Source organism: Poecile atricapillus, chromosome 7 (assembly GCF_030490865.1).
Source record: "Poecile atricapillus isolate bPoeAtr1 chromosome 7, bPoeAtr1.hap1, whole genome shotgun sequence".
Classification (NCBI taxonomy): domain Eukaryota; kingdom Metazoa; phylum Chordata; class Aves; order Passeriformes; family Paridae; genus Poecile; species Poecile atricapillus.
The window spans coordinates 9526645-9545533 of record NC_081255.1 but is presented as its reverse complement, the minus strand read 5'-3'; the positions used below and the strand labels follow the sequence as shown (position 1 = coordinate 9545533).

The window sequence follows — 18889 nt, the reverse complement described above, 5'->3', positions numbered from 1 at the left end:
GGCAGGGATGTCCCAGGGCAAGGTGTGACCTGACCTGCTGGAAACCTCTCCCAAAGTTCCACAGTTCCTGCCCTAATGGACAAAGCACCACTCAACCCTCAGAATCCACTCCCCCACATTTTTCTTTATTTAAATAGAAAAACACATCTAGGCTGACAAGTTTATGAAGTCCTTACTACACAGCCCAAAGGATCCCAAGTCCTAGTCCTGGACTGAAATTTTAAGACTAGTCCTTCACAAAGAATGTAAACCACAAGTTTCATTTTCAAAGGAAAAAAATGCCAGTAAATGAAAGACAAAGTGTTCAGATTTATTTGGAAATTCACAGTTTCTAATGGCACTACAGCTCTGTAGTTACATACTCTTGCTCCACAACATTGGATGCTGCACTCTGGTGGTATGAATTTTCTTCATCCAGGTTTGACATCCTTCCGAATTCATGTTCAACATGTCTGGTTCATGTGCTCTGACTGGCTAATTGTGCAGATCAACTCTGAAAGTGTATCACTTTAAAGTACTCATAAACTAACAAGAAAGCAGCAAAAAACCGAAGGCTTTAAATAAGTCACATTACATACAATACCCAGGAAAGGCATTAGATCTGTTAGAAAGGGTACCACTAAAAGTGCTCAATAAGTTAACTTATTTTGTACAACGTGAACCTGTAACACCTGTCAAAAGGAATAACATTTGGTTCCACTCACTCAGAACCACACTCAACAGTTCAGCAACCACACATCCTATAGTATCCAAATATACAGTCACAGTCAAAATAAAAAACACTTGAGTATGAAATACCAGCCATACCAACACTGCACATTTGTTAGCCAATACAAAAGCAAACATTATGGAAACATCTGCTGTGAAGCAGCCCGAAGGCTGAGACTCCCAGCCTTGCCAAACTCAACACGCCCAGAGCAGGCTCAGAGAATGCAGCCTCACATTCTTCAGCACAACAGCAGTGAGCACTCCTCATCCACCTCCTCCAGAGAGCTGCAGCAGGCCATTCAGGTGACAAATGCATTCCTCAGCCTCAGATTCCACCACCAACAGGAAATCCTGAAGAGCCATCGTCACTGATTTTGCAGATCAGAGTAAGCTCCGATTGTGACTGAAGGTGCAGGTAAACACAATTGCCATCCCTGGTGAGAGTTTTTCCTCAACAGAGTTTGCAAAACAAGAACCTAGTCAGGCAAGTCCATCTCTTGGTATTTTTACAGTATCCAGTCCACATTACTGAGTCCAGCTGAAGGCCAACACATGTCCCTTTACAGCACTGTAGTGTTGCATCTTCAAAAAAAGCTAGAGAAATTACAAAATAAATCAAATGACAAACAATTGTATCTCCCCTCTTCCAGTGGCATTATAAATAGACAAAAGGCACATAAATATGGGAAGGTGCAAGAAATAGGAACAAAGCTAAAGGAAGAGGATTAGGCTTTTATCCCTATTCCACCCAACAAACTGGGTTTCAAAAAATCTCTGCCCCAGGAACTGTGAATAAAAACCTTTATAAAATGAACCCTGCCCTCCCTCCCCCCCCAAAGCTGTTCTCATAGGAAATTATCAGCCTTGTAAAGCTGCAGCTTATAGCCAAGATTGACACAATCCCATCTATTTAAAAAGGCAGAAACCAAATTTCTGAATACTTTCCAATGAGTTGAGCTCTTCGTCTCCCACTATCCTCCCACAGAATACCACAGACTGTTCTCAAACGAACAAACACTCTCCTGTTTGAGAAGTTCAGCTAGGTTTAGATGTGTCCAGAGACTGTCGTGACACCGAGTGTTCCCACTGTTATATCTTTGTTTCCTTTGATTATGTCATGCAGACTTGGCATTGACCCCGACTTAGTCTGTATTAGAGTTTTTATGAGCTTCCCTTGGTCTGAAACTTTCGACCGCCTTCGTTTTATAGCTCTCTTCTCAGTTTTTGTCTTTTGGGTCTGCCCGTTGCACAGACTCGTGCACGCTGAAATGCCGCAGAAATAGGACTCGTCCGACTGCGACGACGTCTCGGAGCTCCCTTCGGAGGGAGGGCCCTTGTAGGAAGAGTGATAAACCTCCCCAATGTTAGAGAAGTCCCTCTGGTTCGTGAAGGGCTTCCTTCCTTTGATCTCCCCGTTGGCTATGGGGTGCAGGGCCTCTGTTGTCGGCTTAATAGTCTCTGGTTTTTCACTTTTGTACTTGCAACGCTTTTTCTGAAAGCACAAGTGAAAAGAAAGAAGGTTCTGAGATGTGCACCACCTGCCAGCACAAACACCTCAGCCCCACCAGCTCCCTCCCCACAGGGTGAGGTGGTACCTTCTTCTCTGGGGAAAACTTCAGGGGCTCCACAATGTACAGATCCTCTGGATCCACTGTAAGACACAGAACAGACACTCAGCAGTGCTGACACTGCCAGCTCAGAGCAACAGTCCTAACTAAACAGCAGCATGGCAAAATACTCCACTGAGCAGGCACATTTTTCCCCTCTCTCCCCTTGTTAATTAAGTTAATTAAGGGAGGCACAACACAAACACTGGAAGTGAAGTCAGCACACAGAGAAATTCCCCTGTGCCATCATGGCAGCTGTCAGTGACACACACTTCAAAATCTCTGCCTTTCTCACAGTTATGGCCATGGGAGAGGTGCAACAAACAGGGAAAAGGAGGAGTCAGTGAGTGTTGAAGTCTAGGAAAACAAACTGCTCCCAGTGTAAGAGTGTTTCATGTGCAGCCTGCCACTGACAGCACAGATGTCAGGTGTTCACACTGATGTCAGACCAGCAGGGAGAATTTGAGGAAAAAAAAATTAGTCTAGGTCTTAAGCTAGTGTTCATGGCATCACAGTGCCAACTCAAGAGTTTTACTGGAGTTTTAGTCACAGAACAAAAACCTGGGAGGCAAGTTTGCTGCACCCAGAAGAGCTGTGTCAGCAGTATGCTTGGTAGCTCCTGTGACCTGCAACACTTGCTTTTGCATGACACTCATGGCCTAAGAAATCAAAATTCAGTTGTCCCAAATCTGCGACGAATACTGCAAAGATCAGATCATTCCTCATACCCAAGCCAAGATAAACAGTCTAAGTTTTCTTACTCAAGTTGCTAAATTTGAATCCTAAATACCTGCCAAGTTTCAAACATAGGCTATCAGGACTTCAGAGAAGTAGGACACTCAGACTTCCCACGTCTGGCATTTCCAAGAGGAAAAAAAAGCTACTTTCTGCAAGCTTCACAGTTCTGCAGACCTGAGTGCCTGCACTGAGTGCTCCTAACCCCAAAAAACCATCTGCAGAGCAGAATATATCTGTAGCAAAAGTTGTATTTAAGGTTTTGGCATAATCCAGCATAGTTCTGTGAGTATCTAGGAACTTGTTCACAAACCAGCTTATCTTACAGAACACACACATGAACCACACACACACTGTGCAGCACTAAGAGCAACACCACAGACCACATGTATGACATCAATAATACCTTCTTTACCAGCTAGCTGAAAAGACTGCGATCTGACCAGTGGAAGGGAAGTTCTTCTTTTCAAATTCATATCATCATAGGAAGAGAAACACCTAGGAAATTCCAGAAAGGTTTTTTAGCACATTTTTCTCAGGATTCTGTCAAGTACATTTCTCATTAAAAATCATTCTTGGCAGAAAGACACAACTGTTGGCTGAGGTGCCCAAGAAAGCCTGGCTAACAGACACAGTGCTGTGTTTGCTACAAGTTATCAAGGCTTGTTTTTCAAGTGCAGAAGCCCCGAAACGCTCCTAGGAGACTTGGCTAGCAAATCTGAGTGTGCAGAAAGAAAACTCAGAATCAAAGCAGATGTGCCAGTACCAGCAGACTTAGGAAATATTAATAAAAACTACAAGAATAATTAAGTTTCAAATAGAAATACATTACCTTTTGGGGCTAGGGTAGTGATTGCTTTTGGGAATTTTTGAGAGGTAATCTTCACAGAACTGAGAAGGGCTCCTGCATCGCTGCACAAAAAGCACCAAGCCCAGAATGAGGCAGAGAAGCAGAGAAATCACCAGGTAAGTCTGGCGATCAGAAACCTGCAGGGATTTGAGACAACTGTTGAGGACAAAACAATCCCATGATAATGCCATTCTCATGTTTTAAGCTCTGAAAGACAAATGCTACGGTCTCAACTTGCTTTTCTTTAATTTCACTCAACACCTGTTTGTATCTGAGTAATTTTTCAGAGGTTTGATGCTGTGCAAATTCAAGGAATGAAGGCTGAATCACACTAGCTGCTAACAGGACAAGATTCTCCAATATCAACATAACTACAGAAGCTGCCAGCCCCAGCAAAGAGCATCCAAAGCTCCCTGAAAGCAATACACTTCCCATAAGAAACCATGCTCAGAAAGGAACTTCTCTGGTTCACAGCTGACGTGGATGCAATACTGTAAATCTAAACTGTGCCTGTTGTCAGTTGACACTGCAGTACTTCACAAAATGCCATTATAATTACTTGATTCAATGTGGTTTCACTGACCACAGCACTCAGAAACAGGAGCTTCGCCAGTCAGGCATCAAAGGAGGAATCTCACCAAAGGGAGGTCTTTGGCAATAGACACAAAATATAAAAGATCGTGTTTGTGGTACTGCTTCAAATGCCAGGCAGGCAGAACATAAACACTTGAGAGAAAATGTTCCTAATATTGTTGCCAAGATTTCCCTAATCTCTCTAAAGATGACAAGAGCCAGTGCGGGAAGGAGGAGAGTGCCTCAGCTCAGACTACAATCCTGGGAGCAAGTGGGACTCCAGTAACTACAACCAATTTTGCTGTGCAAAAGCCAGCTCATGTTACTCAAATTTGCAGCTAGAAGTTTCAGATAAAGTAGGCTGAAAGCAACACTACAGACAATTTAAAACTTCATTTGAAGACTCTGGTCTCTTCAAATAGAGATGTGATCACTCTGAATTGCGATTACCTCACGTTTCAGTTCTGCCACGGTCGCTGACAGATTGGAAGCCAGCTGGGTCATGTTGGTGAGCTGTGCTTGTAACTGCTGGATTGCCTCTGTCTGACGCTGATCCTGTGGTGAACAGAGTCATGGACATGCTGTCAGTGGCAAGGTTCCCACTGTCACATGCCCTCATGGCTACAGAATTAGTGTTCTGTCTGACACAGCAAGGCACTCAGCAGCCACACAGCCTGTCCGGTGTTGTTTTCAACACAGCGTTCACGTAATTTATTTGTCAACTAACATTTCCTAACATTATGCCAAGGGCATTTCATTAGAGACACTTGTGCTGTCCTCACCAGGGGCAGAGTGAGCAGGCAGCTCCACACAGACACTGGCAGGAGGCCAGAGAACACACACACAGCTGCCCAGGCACAGCTCCAGTCTCAGGCTGATGCAACCAAGGACAGGAGCCCAGACCAGCCAGAGCAGTTCCTTCCCAGCTAACAACTGCTCCTGGGAAGAGCCCTGAAAAGGACTCAATCCTATGAGAAATTAAAGAAGGTGAGCACAACACCAGAGGGACTAACCTCAGACTGACCAGCACTGATACTCTTCCAAAAAAAAAAAACCCCAAAACCAACCCAGAAAAGGCAACACGTGAAAGGTGCCATTTTCTTCACTGCTCACAGATGAAGAAACTCCAGGCCCAGGACTGCACTTCAGAAACTTTCAGGCAGTTTGGGATCAAGTCTGCACAGATGCTTTAGTGGTTGTTCAGCACAGCAGTTACTGCTCTGTTTCACAGCTGCTCAGGAAAGCCAGGATGGCAGAGCAGGGAAAATCCACATTTTAAAGAATGAAGTAAAGTTTTTGTTACATGCAGCACATTTTTAAATGCACGCTTGGCCTAAGCCATTACTGTACCCCTCTGCCTTTCCATAGGCTCAGTCTCTTCAGCAGCAGGGAAACTGTCTATTGATACTTTAAATCAGATATGAAAAATGAACCAAGTTAAAAAAAATGTTTTGAGTGCAGTTACAACCAAGAAACAAGGGGTGGAACTGACCTGGATGACTTTTTTCATTGACAAAGACATTGAAGAGTTTTAGCCATTACCAGCTTAAAACTGATCTTTTCTTCAAGTACAAAATCAAGAAACTGAGCTAAAAATGGCTTTATTCTGAAACAGCTGAGAACACGTCTAAAAATCTAATTATGAAGAAAAATAGGGAAGCATGGAATAGATGGTTTCAAAAGGCAGATATACAGCTTAGCTGAAAGAGGATTTCTGCACCTCTGTGCAGCTAATCATTAAAAGTAAACCTTTCTAACTAGGAAAACATCTCAGTACTCCACACAAATCATACCTGCTCTTCTGCTATTCTTGAGGTGTTCTGAAGTTTTATTATTGTTTTATTGAAAGCCTTCTGCATTTCTTCCATTTGTTTTCGGTACCTAAAACAAAAAGTGTTTAAGGCTGAAGTATTAGTGCATAAAACTCCTCAGCTTAGACTTGTCTTCAGAAAACATGACTATGCCAGCAGAAACCTCCTCTTTGCCCAAAGACCTTTATTTAAACATCAAGTGGTACCTGTTTTAAAAGTTTCGCAAATAAAACAGATGTGCCTTTTGTTTTGGTTTTTTTTTTCCCCAAGGTTATGGTCAAATCTATTTCAACAGCTTCAAGCTTAGTGCCAATTTGCTGAATTCACTCTGGACAGTAAAATATAGCTGTGAGCCCCTTCCTTGGAACCAATTCTGAAATGGTTACATTTCCCCACTCTCCTGTAGCTATGGAAAACCACAGATAAACACTAATACAGAGACAGGAAACTCCTGATTCCCTCTCCACAGTCACTTATTCAACCAGAGTTACTACAGATAACAGGGTATTTTAAGTGGAAACAACTTAATAAAAAAGGCATTGTAGATCTGTGACATTCAGTTAAACACTAACAGAAGGATGTGCCCTTTTGTAGAAAGAATTATGGACAGGATTAGTGGTGACATCCTGACAACACTTTATCCTTCTAAAAAATCCACAGCAATATTCCTCAAAATAAAGCAAACAGGATTTTAGCTGAAATACAAAGAGCAAAGAAGCCCTGTCTCACACAGGGTAATTCAAAACTGCTGCCTAGGCTTGGGCCTTTCCTCAGTTTTCCATAAATCTTTAAGCTGTGATTTATCCTCTGCCCAGCTTCCCCTGGACTTCACAGCTGGACTCTTACCAACCCTCCTCAGCCTCACCTCTGACTGAGCTCTTCCAAGTAGCGGCTGCTGAGGGACATGTTCACTTCCAGGGCCTTGATGCGGTTGTTGAGGCGCATGAAGACGGATTCCTTCTGATTGGATCCATGGACAAGGTTCCCGTTGGCATAGCCCAGCTCTGTGGAGTTCTGCAGCTCGGCGTAGAAATCCGTGGCTGTTCTCTGTGGGCCCCCCGAGACCGGAATCGCCATCAAAGCTTCCTCTGCTGCCTGCTCGTCCTCCTTGGACTCGGCAGCTATGGGAGACTCCACAGGAGGCACAAGAGCTTTCTGCACTTCTGGAGTGCTCTCCTTTCCCTCCACAGCATCGCTGGCCACCACGTCCACGGTGCTTTCAGGCTGCAGAACGGTCTCTGTAGGCTTTGCAATCACTGGAGTAACAACAGTGTCTCTTGTGCTCGTCTCCTTTACCTCAGTGGCCACGCTGGTCTCGGGGCTTTCTTCCACAACAGAGCTCTCTGCCTGTTCCACTTCAGTGCTGAGCTCTGGGACATCCACCTGGGGAGTCACCCTTGCTGCTACCTGGCCTGAGTCTTCTTTTGGAGGCTCCAACACCATGTCTGCTGTGGGGGATGGCTTCACCTCAGAAGTAACCTCCAGGAGGAGGGACTGGGAGACAGTTTGAGGATGGCTTGGCTCCAGCTCAATGGACTCTGTGGTCTCATTACTGATCTCCTCATGGACTGCACTGAAGTCAACAGCAACAACAGGCCCCGGGGGTTTCTCAGCTCTGCTGTCCAGTTGCTCAGGCAGAGGCTCCTCTGCTGCTGTCTGGGCAGATTCAGTCAGAGCTGGCTGTGGCTGCTGCACATCCACAGGGAAGGGTGGCCTCTCCTCAGCTCCAGTTTTACTGCGCTGCCGATGCACGGCTGCTGCAACTGAGCACCACCGGAACAGGTATTCTGAGAAGGTGGAAATGCAGCACACTGCTGCCATGTCACAGCAGTACTTCTCTGTCTCCACTTCAAACCATGCTGCTGCTTCCTCCTCCTGCTCATCACTGGACAGCAAAGTTACTGTGGACTGGCTTGTATCTTCTTCATACTCTTGCACTAGCTGAACAATTGGGCTTTCTTTAGTCAAATCCACCATTAATTGCTCTTTCTCTACCTGTGGAATATCTGTAGTAACAAGTCTACAACAGAGTTAAAGACAAGGTGTTAGTTCTACAGTTTCACATCCCTGCTCTAGAAGACTGTGAAAAAAATAGTCTTTCAGAAAATTAGCAGAGCTTAGTCCAGTGACCAAAGGCCAGTTTTGAGACAGAAATTCTGTAAGACAGTATTTTCTCTGGTGATTTTCCGTTCAAATTGGCAAACAAATTATTTCAATCCCTGCCTCTTAAACAGCAAGCCTTTCCAATTAGATATTGCTCCTTCCCTCACCCCTAAAAACTAGTCAGCAGTTCAAATCTTTTTTTACACAGCAAGCATCTAACTCTGATGCAATCCTCAAATGCAAGAATCACAACATTCCCACTGACCCTCCTCAGTCTCACAGCAAGAGCGATAGAAAACCATAAAGCCACTAAATACAGCACAAGTCATGCCTTAACATTTAGAGGTAGGGTCTTGGCCTTAAGCAGCCTAATTATCAGCAATTGTAATTAACTAAAACCAACAGAATCTATCTCGAGCTCACTCTGTACATCTGCATACGTGTTTTCATTAAGGGAAGTCCACTAAAGTGTAAGCTTCTAAACCAGAATTTTGACAATATAATTTAACTGAAGTTTCAGCAAGACAATTTACATTCCTAATTAGTCTCCCTTGCAGGAGACCACAAAACCTGGACCAATATTAAGCCAGTTTCTGTGTCAAAACAAAACACATCATAATAGAAATAGCTAGAATAGACAGTAACTAAAACACTACATTTTTCTGGTTAGTTTACCACACTACAGATTTTACCAAGTACTTGCTTTTCCCCTTGTTTAAGTCTGCACACCACACCTGAGTGTTCTACTACCAAGGACTGCAGACTGGCACATGTTTGTCTCTGCCTGGAGCACATCACAAAAGCCCCAAGAGCAATCACTTACTCTGGTGAAGGAACAGGTGTTGGTTCAGGCAGTCTTGGTGCAGCTGTTGAAGTTGCAGGACTGGCAGTGACATTTTCAGACAGGCTTTTGTTCCCAGCTGCGGGAAGGAGGAAAAGGTGAACGTGGAAGTTCAAGAACCATCTTTGTTTTCAACAAATTCTGAGGTCTGTGTTTATTACTGGTGGGGATTTTTATGATTAACTTTGCTACCAAATTAATTGCAGATATCATCCAAAGTTATGTGAATGAAATGTTACTGACAGTTTATGAGCATGATGTTGTGGACAGTTTCAAAATACTTTGAGAAAGAAGCAGCAAGATAGGACTTTACAACTTCAGCTGGGTAACAGAGAGTAAAGAGCTCCAAATAAAGCTGAATAAGCATATATGTCATCTTTGTATGGGTTTTCTTCTCAGCAAATTCAGCATCTTTGTTCCACTTTTCACAGTCACTAGGTTCTATGACACTAATCAGATGTGCCACAAAAGGTGAAAAAAGTCATTTAAACCATCACAGACCATCCAACTCCTCACCAAAATAAGAAAACAACTTAAGAAATGCAAACTTTCCAGAATGATTTTAAATTCTAAAGAAACTGCAGTACCTTCAGTTTCAGATGACTCTTCAGTTTTGGCTCCAAGCATATTAGCAGCAATGTTCACCATGCTCAGGATAGCATCTAAAAGAGACAACAACTACTCAACAAGGGCACTCTCTCAGGGCCCAAAGATCAGAAGCACTGAGCAATTTGCTATTTTCCAATACTTGCTTGAAATCAATCACAGGGTAAGGATTGGTCATTCTATTACACTGGAGGCAGCTGCTTCCTTTCAAGGTTAAGTGTATAAGCTTGAAAACCTGTACCATAACATCCACAGATCTGGCTCACACATATATTTATTTTAAGGACCTGTTAAGTAGAACAGTTCCTCTCCTCTCTGAATTTACACAAGTAAATTCCAAGAGGGCCTGCTCTACATCAGCTCAGATATTAAATACAGATACTCTTTGGCCTTGATATTGACAACAAACAGAATTGCCAGGTTTATTTAAAAGATGAAGAACAGATAAAGAGAACTATGTTGTAAACACACAGAAGTTGGCTTCATTTTGCCCATTTCTCCCCCACACCCACCAACATATGGCAGTGTATGTCACATGGCCAAGGTCATCACGTTAGAGAGGCATTTTAGGATCAATTACAAATTCCTTGGCCTCCAGGAAGTTGTGTTCAAAACTTTGGTCCTGCCTTTCCTCCAGAACATGTCAGAAGCTGCATTCCTGATTTATGTTAATTTATCTGAGTTTGTATAATGCAACAAGTCACAACAGTCAAAAGACGCTAAACTTGAGCTATGGATGGTTTCTTACAAAAAATGAGAAGATGAGGGAGAATACAGAGTTGGTATAGAAGCTTTACAATGCAGGAGAATGGCAGGAGAGAGAACAGTGAGCCACCCTCACTCAAAAGGCTCAGACTCCTGCAAGACTGCAGAATGGTTCTTATGAGATTAATTGTCTGAGAAGCCTCCACCTCCTCCCCCAGAGGACCCTCTTTCTCACTCTACATTTAAGATGCAAAATGGAAACCTGTCACATTTGTCTACGTGCATATAATTAAACCCCACCAAAAAAACAATACCCACAAACTCTACTCCTTCCAAAAGGGGCCCATTGACCACCCTGACAGAGAGGAAAGCTCTCAGTAACAAAACCCACCAGCCACAACTCAGTACTGCTCACTGCAATGTTTCAGGGCATTAGAGAGACAGCTGAGCACCATCAGCAATAGGTGTTCCAAATCTTTTAATCTTAGCTTTAGCAGTCTAAAAAATTAAATGGAAAGTCACTGCATTTTTCAGACAGTGAATATAAACTTGTAATACTGCCCTTGCAGACAGATCATGTGAATATGCATCACCAAGATAGTTTGAAGACAGAAAGTTTAGAAGTCACAAATAAGAGATAAGCAGTGTCAGGGAAGAATTTATTGCTTTGTCTCATCTGTGAGAGGCACATATTTAGAAATAAATTGCCTTTTCCACTATCTATTTCCCTCCTGAAAACTGTTCTAAGCTGTGAATACTCCTAGCTATGACCTTATTCTTAGGAGACAACAATGTTCTAGGAAAAAGTAAAAGATTTCTGTAGCTCTGATCCAGCACAGGATGAAAGCAAAGCCTGACTCCAAACAGCATTAACTGTGTGCAAATCTACACTAGAATAACAAATCTTCATTAGCTGGGACAGAAGGAAGTGCAAGAGCTCCTTAGGAAATGGTGTGTGGACATGACACTACCCTGAATAATTCAGGAGTGAAGAATACAATTAAAACTGGATATTCAAGGATTCTCAGCCAAACAAACCCTACACACAGAGATTTTCCAATGGGAAAAGTGAGAGGAGATGGTCAAGAGCCTTTAGTTCTCTCAAAAAACCCCCACAGCCCTTATGAGCAACACATATCACAGTATTTACATAAAGCCTTCTCAGAAACAGTATTCTCCATCCTTCTCTCCCCCTTAAAGTTGTACAAAGTAAATCTTTATACTGCCTCCAATAAGTAAAGCATTTTAATTAAACACAGATTTCCAACTTCCAAATGATTAAGGTTCTACAGTACTTCAGTATTGGCCATTTATGGCCCTATGCAACATTTACATGATTTTCAGTACTCAGAATCCTTAAGTACAAGAAACAAGTTTCCACAAAACAGATATTCTTACAAACTGAAAATTCATTTTTAAAACACTAAGAACGAGCCTCCAACTCCAAATTTTTAATTATTCCTATGAAACTAAAGAAGAATCACAAATTGCTTCAGCAGAATATGAAAGTTGTAGATGTTGCATGACAAAACATCATTCCACCTTCAATTCGCACATCTTGTTTTAAGCACAGGAATATTTTTTCTAATAAATCATACTCACTTGTAGCAGAACCAAGAAGATTTTTTGAAGATTTTTCTTCCCCTGTGTTATAATCCAATAGATAATCTATGTATAAAGAAGAACAACTTGTGACTATTAAAATTTAATCTGTCATGGGCAAAGAATATAAACCTCAAGATCTAACATCATTCAATGATGTCAGCTTGACAGTGTGGAAATAAAACTAGAGAAAGCCTGAGGTCAGATATTACAACCTGAAATGGACACTAAGATTAGAACTGTTTTGTGTGAGCTGCTTTATTTTAGCAATCCCTTCCTACTGTCAGCACATGAAGAAATTGTCTATTCTACCAAGTGAAGCAGAGATTTCTGATGATCATTTTAAAGAAACCCCCTACATAGCTACATTTAAACACATTGTTTACAACTTCAAAGGATTGTTGGAAAAGCCCAGAAATGCTGAAACACTGTCAACAAGTAAATTTAACAGTCAAATCTTTCAGAATTTCAAATTTCAGAACCTATGCAGGATGTGATGAGCCACCAAGACCAGCACAAGAGCTGTCTGAATGGCTAAAAACGCACAGAAACATTTGCTTACCATAATCCTCATCAAACAGTTCTTGTCGTTCAGACTGATACTGAGAATCAGCTATTTCTTCATACTCTTCAACCATGCTAGTACCAAATACTCTGTGATCAAAGTTTTAAAGTAAAAACCCAGTATTAGGAATTATGTGACATAATTGATAAGCAGTATTACCTTTATGTAACAAGAAAATTGGATACAGTAGTTGCAGTCAGTTAAGAAAAATCAAGCAGCAGGGATGTTTATTTTCTCTAAGATGTGTGTACAGAGAACAGAAACAAGATCCTGTTTCTCATTCTAATTCCGAAGAGTCTTTTCTTCCTTTTAAACTCACACCTAGACTTCCTTGTCTTTGGCTTTCATGAGCTCTGACACCTCCTCTTCAGTTTCACCTTTGACTTGATTTAGGAATATCTATTCAGAACTACCTCACTTTGCATACCACATTCTCTTTGACCTCTTCTGCCAAAATTAAATCAACCCAATTTAAAGCAGTCTTGTGAACTGAAAATGTGGTTCTAGAGACCTCCTGGGTTCAAAAGCTGTTCTTTAGGAGCAGTACAGAGGCTGATGGGTCTCTGAATTACAAATTCACAGGTGTTTCTACTCAACTATTGCAAGCATTACTGACTGCATGCAACTGTGGTGCCAAACAACACAGCAGCTTCCAAAAAGGACTCACCACACCTGCCCTTTTTAGTTCACCACTTATTCCCTGTTTTGCTTGGTCAGCCTTGAAATGTTCATGTCCTGCTCTAAAGCTGCTCAAGGCTCCTGCTTCCTCCTCCCCTCCCCCTGCAGATATAAACTATTCCTTACATACTGGAGAAGCACATAAAAAGATTCAAAGCTTCTTTAAACAGATGTGAAAGACACTACACAGCAGGCAGGTCAGGCAAATACTTCAATCCACAATACTTACAAGTAACTGCAATTGAAAACTGCAATTGTTTCCCAACTACTCTAAAAACAGATTAATCCTCACTGCAAGGAGGTGGAAGGACTAAGCAAAACACAAAGTATTACCTTATAAGACTTAAAGGACAAAAATGTTCTGATCCAAAGTGTGATATCAACTCCACCTAAAGAATAAAAGGTACTTAAAATAAAACTCCCAAGACCCACAGAGCCAAAAATTCACTTAACATAAACATTCAATCTTTGAAATTACAAGTTTTGTTTACTCCAGGGAGTTGCAGATTGCCCAGAGCAGGAAAAGCCCAGAGATTTACTCTTGCCATGCATTAAAGAGCGGAGCCACAGCAGAGAACACCCCCAGCCCCATGCATCCATCACTCCAAAAGAAGAGGTTGCTAACCTTTATGTACTTGATGAACATCTGAAGCGAGAGAGAGGAAAGAAGAGAAAAAAAAAACAAAAGTAGATGTCAGTACAAAGGCTGAACACATGCCACAGGCAACTACAGAGTCCTGCTGGGTTGAATTCAGTACTATAAATGCCTCAGATGACAAGCTGGGAAGGATTAAGTTGTATTACAACTTCATCTGCCTTGGGTAGCAAGATCTCATTTAGCCCTTGTACCCTGCAGACTGAAGGTAACATGCAACAAGTGTTTTATTAAGCAATTGAAGTTATTCAATTTTTCAGGGCAGCATGACTGCAGATAGAATACTGAAGTGTGTTAAATGTACTAAGTGTATTTTTTTCCCCTCAAAGAACACAGACTACAGAAAGTGACTCAAAAGGAAAAACAAATCCACGTAGCATGCACTCTGTAAGCACTGCTGCTGCTTCAACTCAGTTTAAAATACTTCAATTTACAGAAGCACAACTGCAAGAAATCCAGCAGCAGATGACAGACTTGGGAGCTTCAGACATCTGTGTATTTCTAGTGCAACCTTGACTACACACTGCTATTTATTTAATCTGAATTAATTTGCAAGCATTTATTAAATCACTATGTAGACACTATCACTGAAGGACTGGAATAATCTGTAAGTGAGACCAAGACAATCCCACAAAAGTACTCTCACAAAAAATCCCATTGTTTTTGATACAAGTTCAGTAAGCCACTTCAAAAAAATTAAACTTTTGAAAATATTTTGGACTCAATCTCTAGACCAGACATACTTAGAACTTGCTTACTTTTTGCACTATGAAGTGAAAATGTTGCAAGAACAAACCTTTGGAAATTTTACCGTGCTGTATTATTCAAGGCAGAGCACTGTATCCACCAAGGGATTAAGTGCTGCAGCATCTACAGGAATTCTGCAACTTCAGTGACAATGGCAGCTACCTTAAGGCATTAATTCAGCCAGGAAACAGAATTAAAAATTAATGAAATCTCTATTCTGTGACTCACACAGAATTTCTGGGTAAAGAAGTTAGACAATTATCATTCATAGCTACTCCTTCATAAAAGCACAATTAAGGAGCATAAACTAATTTTTTATTTTATTTTGGCAATACCATAATTGCAAGATAACACATCACTGAAGAGGACCTAAAAGATCTGTATTTTATTTGAATTTAAACCCTCACTACAACCCAATATTTTCAGAGAAGCTTTTATCCAAATTCAAGTATCACATTAATTATTTATGGAGTTTTATTCCCTTTGAGTCTCCTGAGTAAAGATAGCTTAATGCAAACTATTGTGAAGGTGGAGGTATCATGGCAATGCTCCAGTAGCAGTGAGCATAAATAATTTGTCTGAGTCAGAGTTAGGATTGAATAACTGCAAAACTGCACTTGGAGTCTACTAATGAGAACCAAGATGCAACCACTTACACTTTCAGATCCACTAAAGTGGATCTTTATCCTGCACAACATGGTACAAAAATGTCAAGAAATAGGCATATTCTGATCTGTGCTCTGAGACTGAGTGTGCAGTGTGTGTATATATACATATGGATCTAGATATATGTATATATATGTAAAGCAGGTACAGCCAAGAAACAAAATAGGTTGAGATTCTTCTGATCTTACTTTCACAGGGGGACAGTTGGTAACATCAAATAGAACAGAACTCTGTCTAGATTCTCCTTAATTCAGGGATCAGCTAAATATGTACTTGGACCCAAGGGGCTTCCCAAGAGCCTCCCAATTACCAAAGTGAGCAAGGTAATAAGGTCACAACTGTGACAAGGATTTAGTACCCAGACAACCCCAGCTGGGGCCACTAATTAACCAGGGGCAATTAATGGTAAGGCAGGCTTTGATAACACATTTCTTAGGATGCTGTTATACAGAGGAAACCCAGCAAGCCCTTCCTTCCCTGAGAAGCATGGATGCTTTTGCAGTATTGAGTTACCTTAACGTATTTTGCATACATCTGCTCATCCAGAGGAAAGCTCTGGACATTCCTCTCATCTCTGGCATGGAAAGTCCCTAATTTAATCCATTTGTTTGTTGGATACCTAGAAAGGAAACAATGGAGTCAGGTAATGAAATGCAGGAACTCACTGTTTACAGGTATATACCTAAGTTTCTCCTAATGCCTTTCCAGAGCAGAAATGCAGATGGAAAGAACAAAATGTAAGGTAGCAGCAATGCTCCCAACCCAAAACCTTCACACAGTAACACCAATGAACAAAAACCCAGACTTCTCCAACCACTGAAATTCAGCCAGTCTGCAGTGATCCACGCCCCCAGATAAAGAGGGAAGAACACAACACCTGACAGGCTGTGTTACTGTAAGCAGGCAGTAAAAACCTGCAAAGCAGAGTGAGCACTGCACAACAGAACAAATGTTCCAGGTCTAGCCTTACCTGCTTTAGGCATCCAAGGAGAAAGGGAGTTTTTCTGATGCCCTCTGAATGTCTGCTCACTCACAAACCAGAATTATCTGCTCACTCCAGAAAGCAGTGGGGACACAGCACTGCCTAAATCATTCTAAAGCCACCCCCTAAGCAGCCATCTGGCCAACCTGTAGCAGTCTCACCCCTTTCCATTTTCTCAATGGTGCACTACTCTTTTTTTTGATTTTTGAATCATTTGTGGGGTTTTGGACAGAGTTCAGCATTGAAGACAGCTCAGACCATGTGAAAATGGTCTGAATGACAAGGGAGAGGAGAGCCCACAATCTCAGTAGCATTTTATTAAGGAATTTTATATTCTGCCATCCACTATCCACCTACTGTATAAATGCTGCTCCTCAACAAATTTTTCCTTTTAATTTTTAAGGTGGCAAAGGAAAAAAAAAAAATCTGCTGGCAACTGACAATACACACAAAGAAAAACCATGTGACTTCACATTACATTGCACTATGCATAATAACAAGCATACACAGATCATGCTCATAAAGTCATCTAGTAATTATTTCATTTTTTCATTCAGAAGGATGAGTTTAGGCAACATACCTGTCACTAATTGACACCAGGAAGTCTTTAGGAGTGGAAGAGAATAATTCATGATTTGCAATGTCAAACTGCTTTACTTGCACTGGTTCACAGAGCTCAACAACAAACCTTAAAGAGAAAAAGTGAATATTTTTTTAAGAAAAGACTTTTCCTTCTGCAGTTAAAATCTTCAGCCCTTCACCTCATTATCACATCCTTCACTGGGTAAAAGGAGGACTCTGCAAAAATGCTGTACCATAAGAATGAATCACTGGTGGTGTTTTTCTGAGCATTTGCTTTAATAACCATGTAGCACCTGCAGCTACAAAGAGCTTTATCCATCTTGTACTCAAAGGCATCGGGTCACAGAACTAAAAACTAAGGATGGCAAACCTAATTTAAATCACACCTGAGGTGCCAGTGAATGTATGGTAAATTCTGCTCACTTCTCCTACAATTATTTGCCAGTCAGGGAAAGAAAGCAAGAATCTTTATTTGAATGCTCAAGTGCTTTATCTGCCATAAGATAATTATGCAACTTACACAAATTAAGATAAAATTATCACCTTAATATTACTTCTCAATACCAGAGCTAGATTTCTATGGAAGATATCATGAACCATCTTGTGATAACTCTGCCAGCTCCTCACACACCCATTCCAAGGAGCAACACACCAAGGTCGAGTCAGTCCCACATCAATGGAAAACTGTAATCACTCCTGCCACAAATGTGAACCTCAGGAACCTACCAGATTTTAGTACTGCAAGGATTGAGCATATAAAGGTCCATATTTTCCATCAAAATAGCTGAAGTGCTCTGTAGAAAGAAAAAAATCACTATTTTAAATTGCATGGTAGATCCCAATAGCATCAAGGATTTTTCTTCTCTTTCCAACAATAAGTTTGAAGTTTGGTTTGTAGACTGATACCAAGTTTCACAATACTCTGAACAAGACAATTATCCAGGACACAGTATGCCATACTTTGGGGCAATCCTGGATTATCTGCTGCAGTGAGCACTTCAATGTAACTCTGTTCAGTTTCTGTGGGAAGTACACTCTGCTCCCATTTTCTGAATTCACTTAAAAAGACACCAAGTTCTATAGCAATTCCTCTTAAAAAAAAAAAGCGCTGATCGCTATTTATGGCTTATTTTTATAAATCCAAATCCCAAAAAATCCAAACACAGAATAACAACAACTTCACAAACCAGAGTTCAGATTGAAGTGTACTTTGTGCTACTTGTTGCATAACAGTACACTAAAATAATATACACTAATAATTAAAAAATGCTTACCTTTGCCTCTGGATTTGCTGCCAAAATTTTGGCACCACACTCTACAGAGGCATAGTTATTCCTGTTTTTCTGGACCTTTTTAGTGGCATGCTGCCCACCAACAGCAGAAGGGTGCATTGACTGACCTAGGAACAAGAAAATATTGCTACTATAACAAACCACACAGACAAGCAGTATTTGCACTGTCAGGGAACTTCTGCTCACTGCTCTTATATAATGAAGGCTATTAATTACGCAGTTCTAGCAGAAAAATGAAGTTCCAGGCTGCATTCCAAATTGAGACAGTCTCCCTATTCAGCTCTAGTTTGAGATGTCAGTGGTCAGTCTTTAGACCAAACTACTGAATCCTGAACTTACTCTTTTCTTTCTCCACTTCCATGACTTTTTTCTTCCATTCATCAAATGTTGGAATGTCTCCAGGGTCCTTGGGAGTTATTACTGATGTAGGGTCGATTTCTCCTGTCTTCTTAAAGTCTTTCTGCAAAAGAAAGAACCACTGATTGTGAATATTTTTCAGGACCAACAATGAAAACAAAGATGAACTTGAAAAAACAAAGCATGCTCTGATCAAGTCAAGGGCAGACACATCATTTGCACCC

The 18889-nt window shown here is 41.2% G+C and overlaps 1 protein-coding gene across 5 annotated transcripts in view; it reads right to left on the bottom strand.

The window, feature by feature from the left end:
- Positions 1-289: 289 nt before the first annotated feature.
- SUCO (SUN domain containing ossification factor) overlaps positions 290-18889 on the bottom strand; it is a 38117-nt gene continuing 19517 nt past the window's right edge. For 2 of the 5 annotated variants that reach the window (XM_058842690.1, XM_058842694.1), the window contains exons 7-24: positions 18648-18768; positions 18291-18415; positions 17743-17810; positions 17015-17122; positions 15966-16071; positions 14010-14030; positions 13718-13773; positions 12704-12795; positions 12142-12207; positions 9816-9890; positions 9211-9307; positions 7150-8304; positions 6267-6354; positions 4924-5028; positions 3883-4037; positions 3457-3548; positions 2304-2359; positions 290-2200 (exon numbers count right to left, since the gene is read on the bottom strand). In XM_058842690.1, coding sequence (XP_058698673.1) covers positions 1754-2200; positions 2304-2359; positions 3457-3548; positions 3883-4037; positions 4924-5028; positions 6267-6354; positions 7150-8304; positions 9211-9307; positions 9816-9890; positions 12142-12207; positions 12704-12795; positions 13718-13773; positions 14010-14030; positions 15966-16071; positions 17015-17122; positions 17743-17810; positions 18291-18415; positions 18648-18768 — 3033 coding nt within the window. In that variant the 3' untranslated portion in view covers positions 290-1753. The remainder of the gene's footprint in view (positions 2201-2303; positions 2360-3456; positions 3549-3882; positions 4038-4923; positions 5029-6266; positions 6355-7149; positions 8305-9210; positions 9308-9815; positions 9891-12141; positions 12208-12703; positions 12796-13717; positions 13774-14009; positions 14031-15965; positions 16072-17014; positions 17123-17742; positions 17811-18290; positions 18416-18647; positions 18769-18889) is intronic. The other 3 variants (XM_058842691.1, XM_058842693.1, XM_058842692.1) reach the window with 3 other exon arrangements.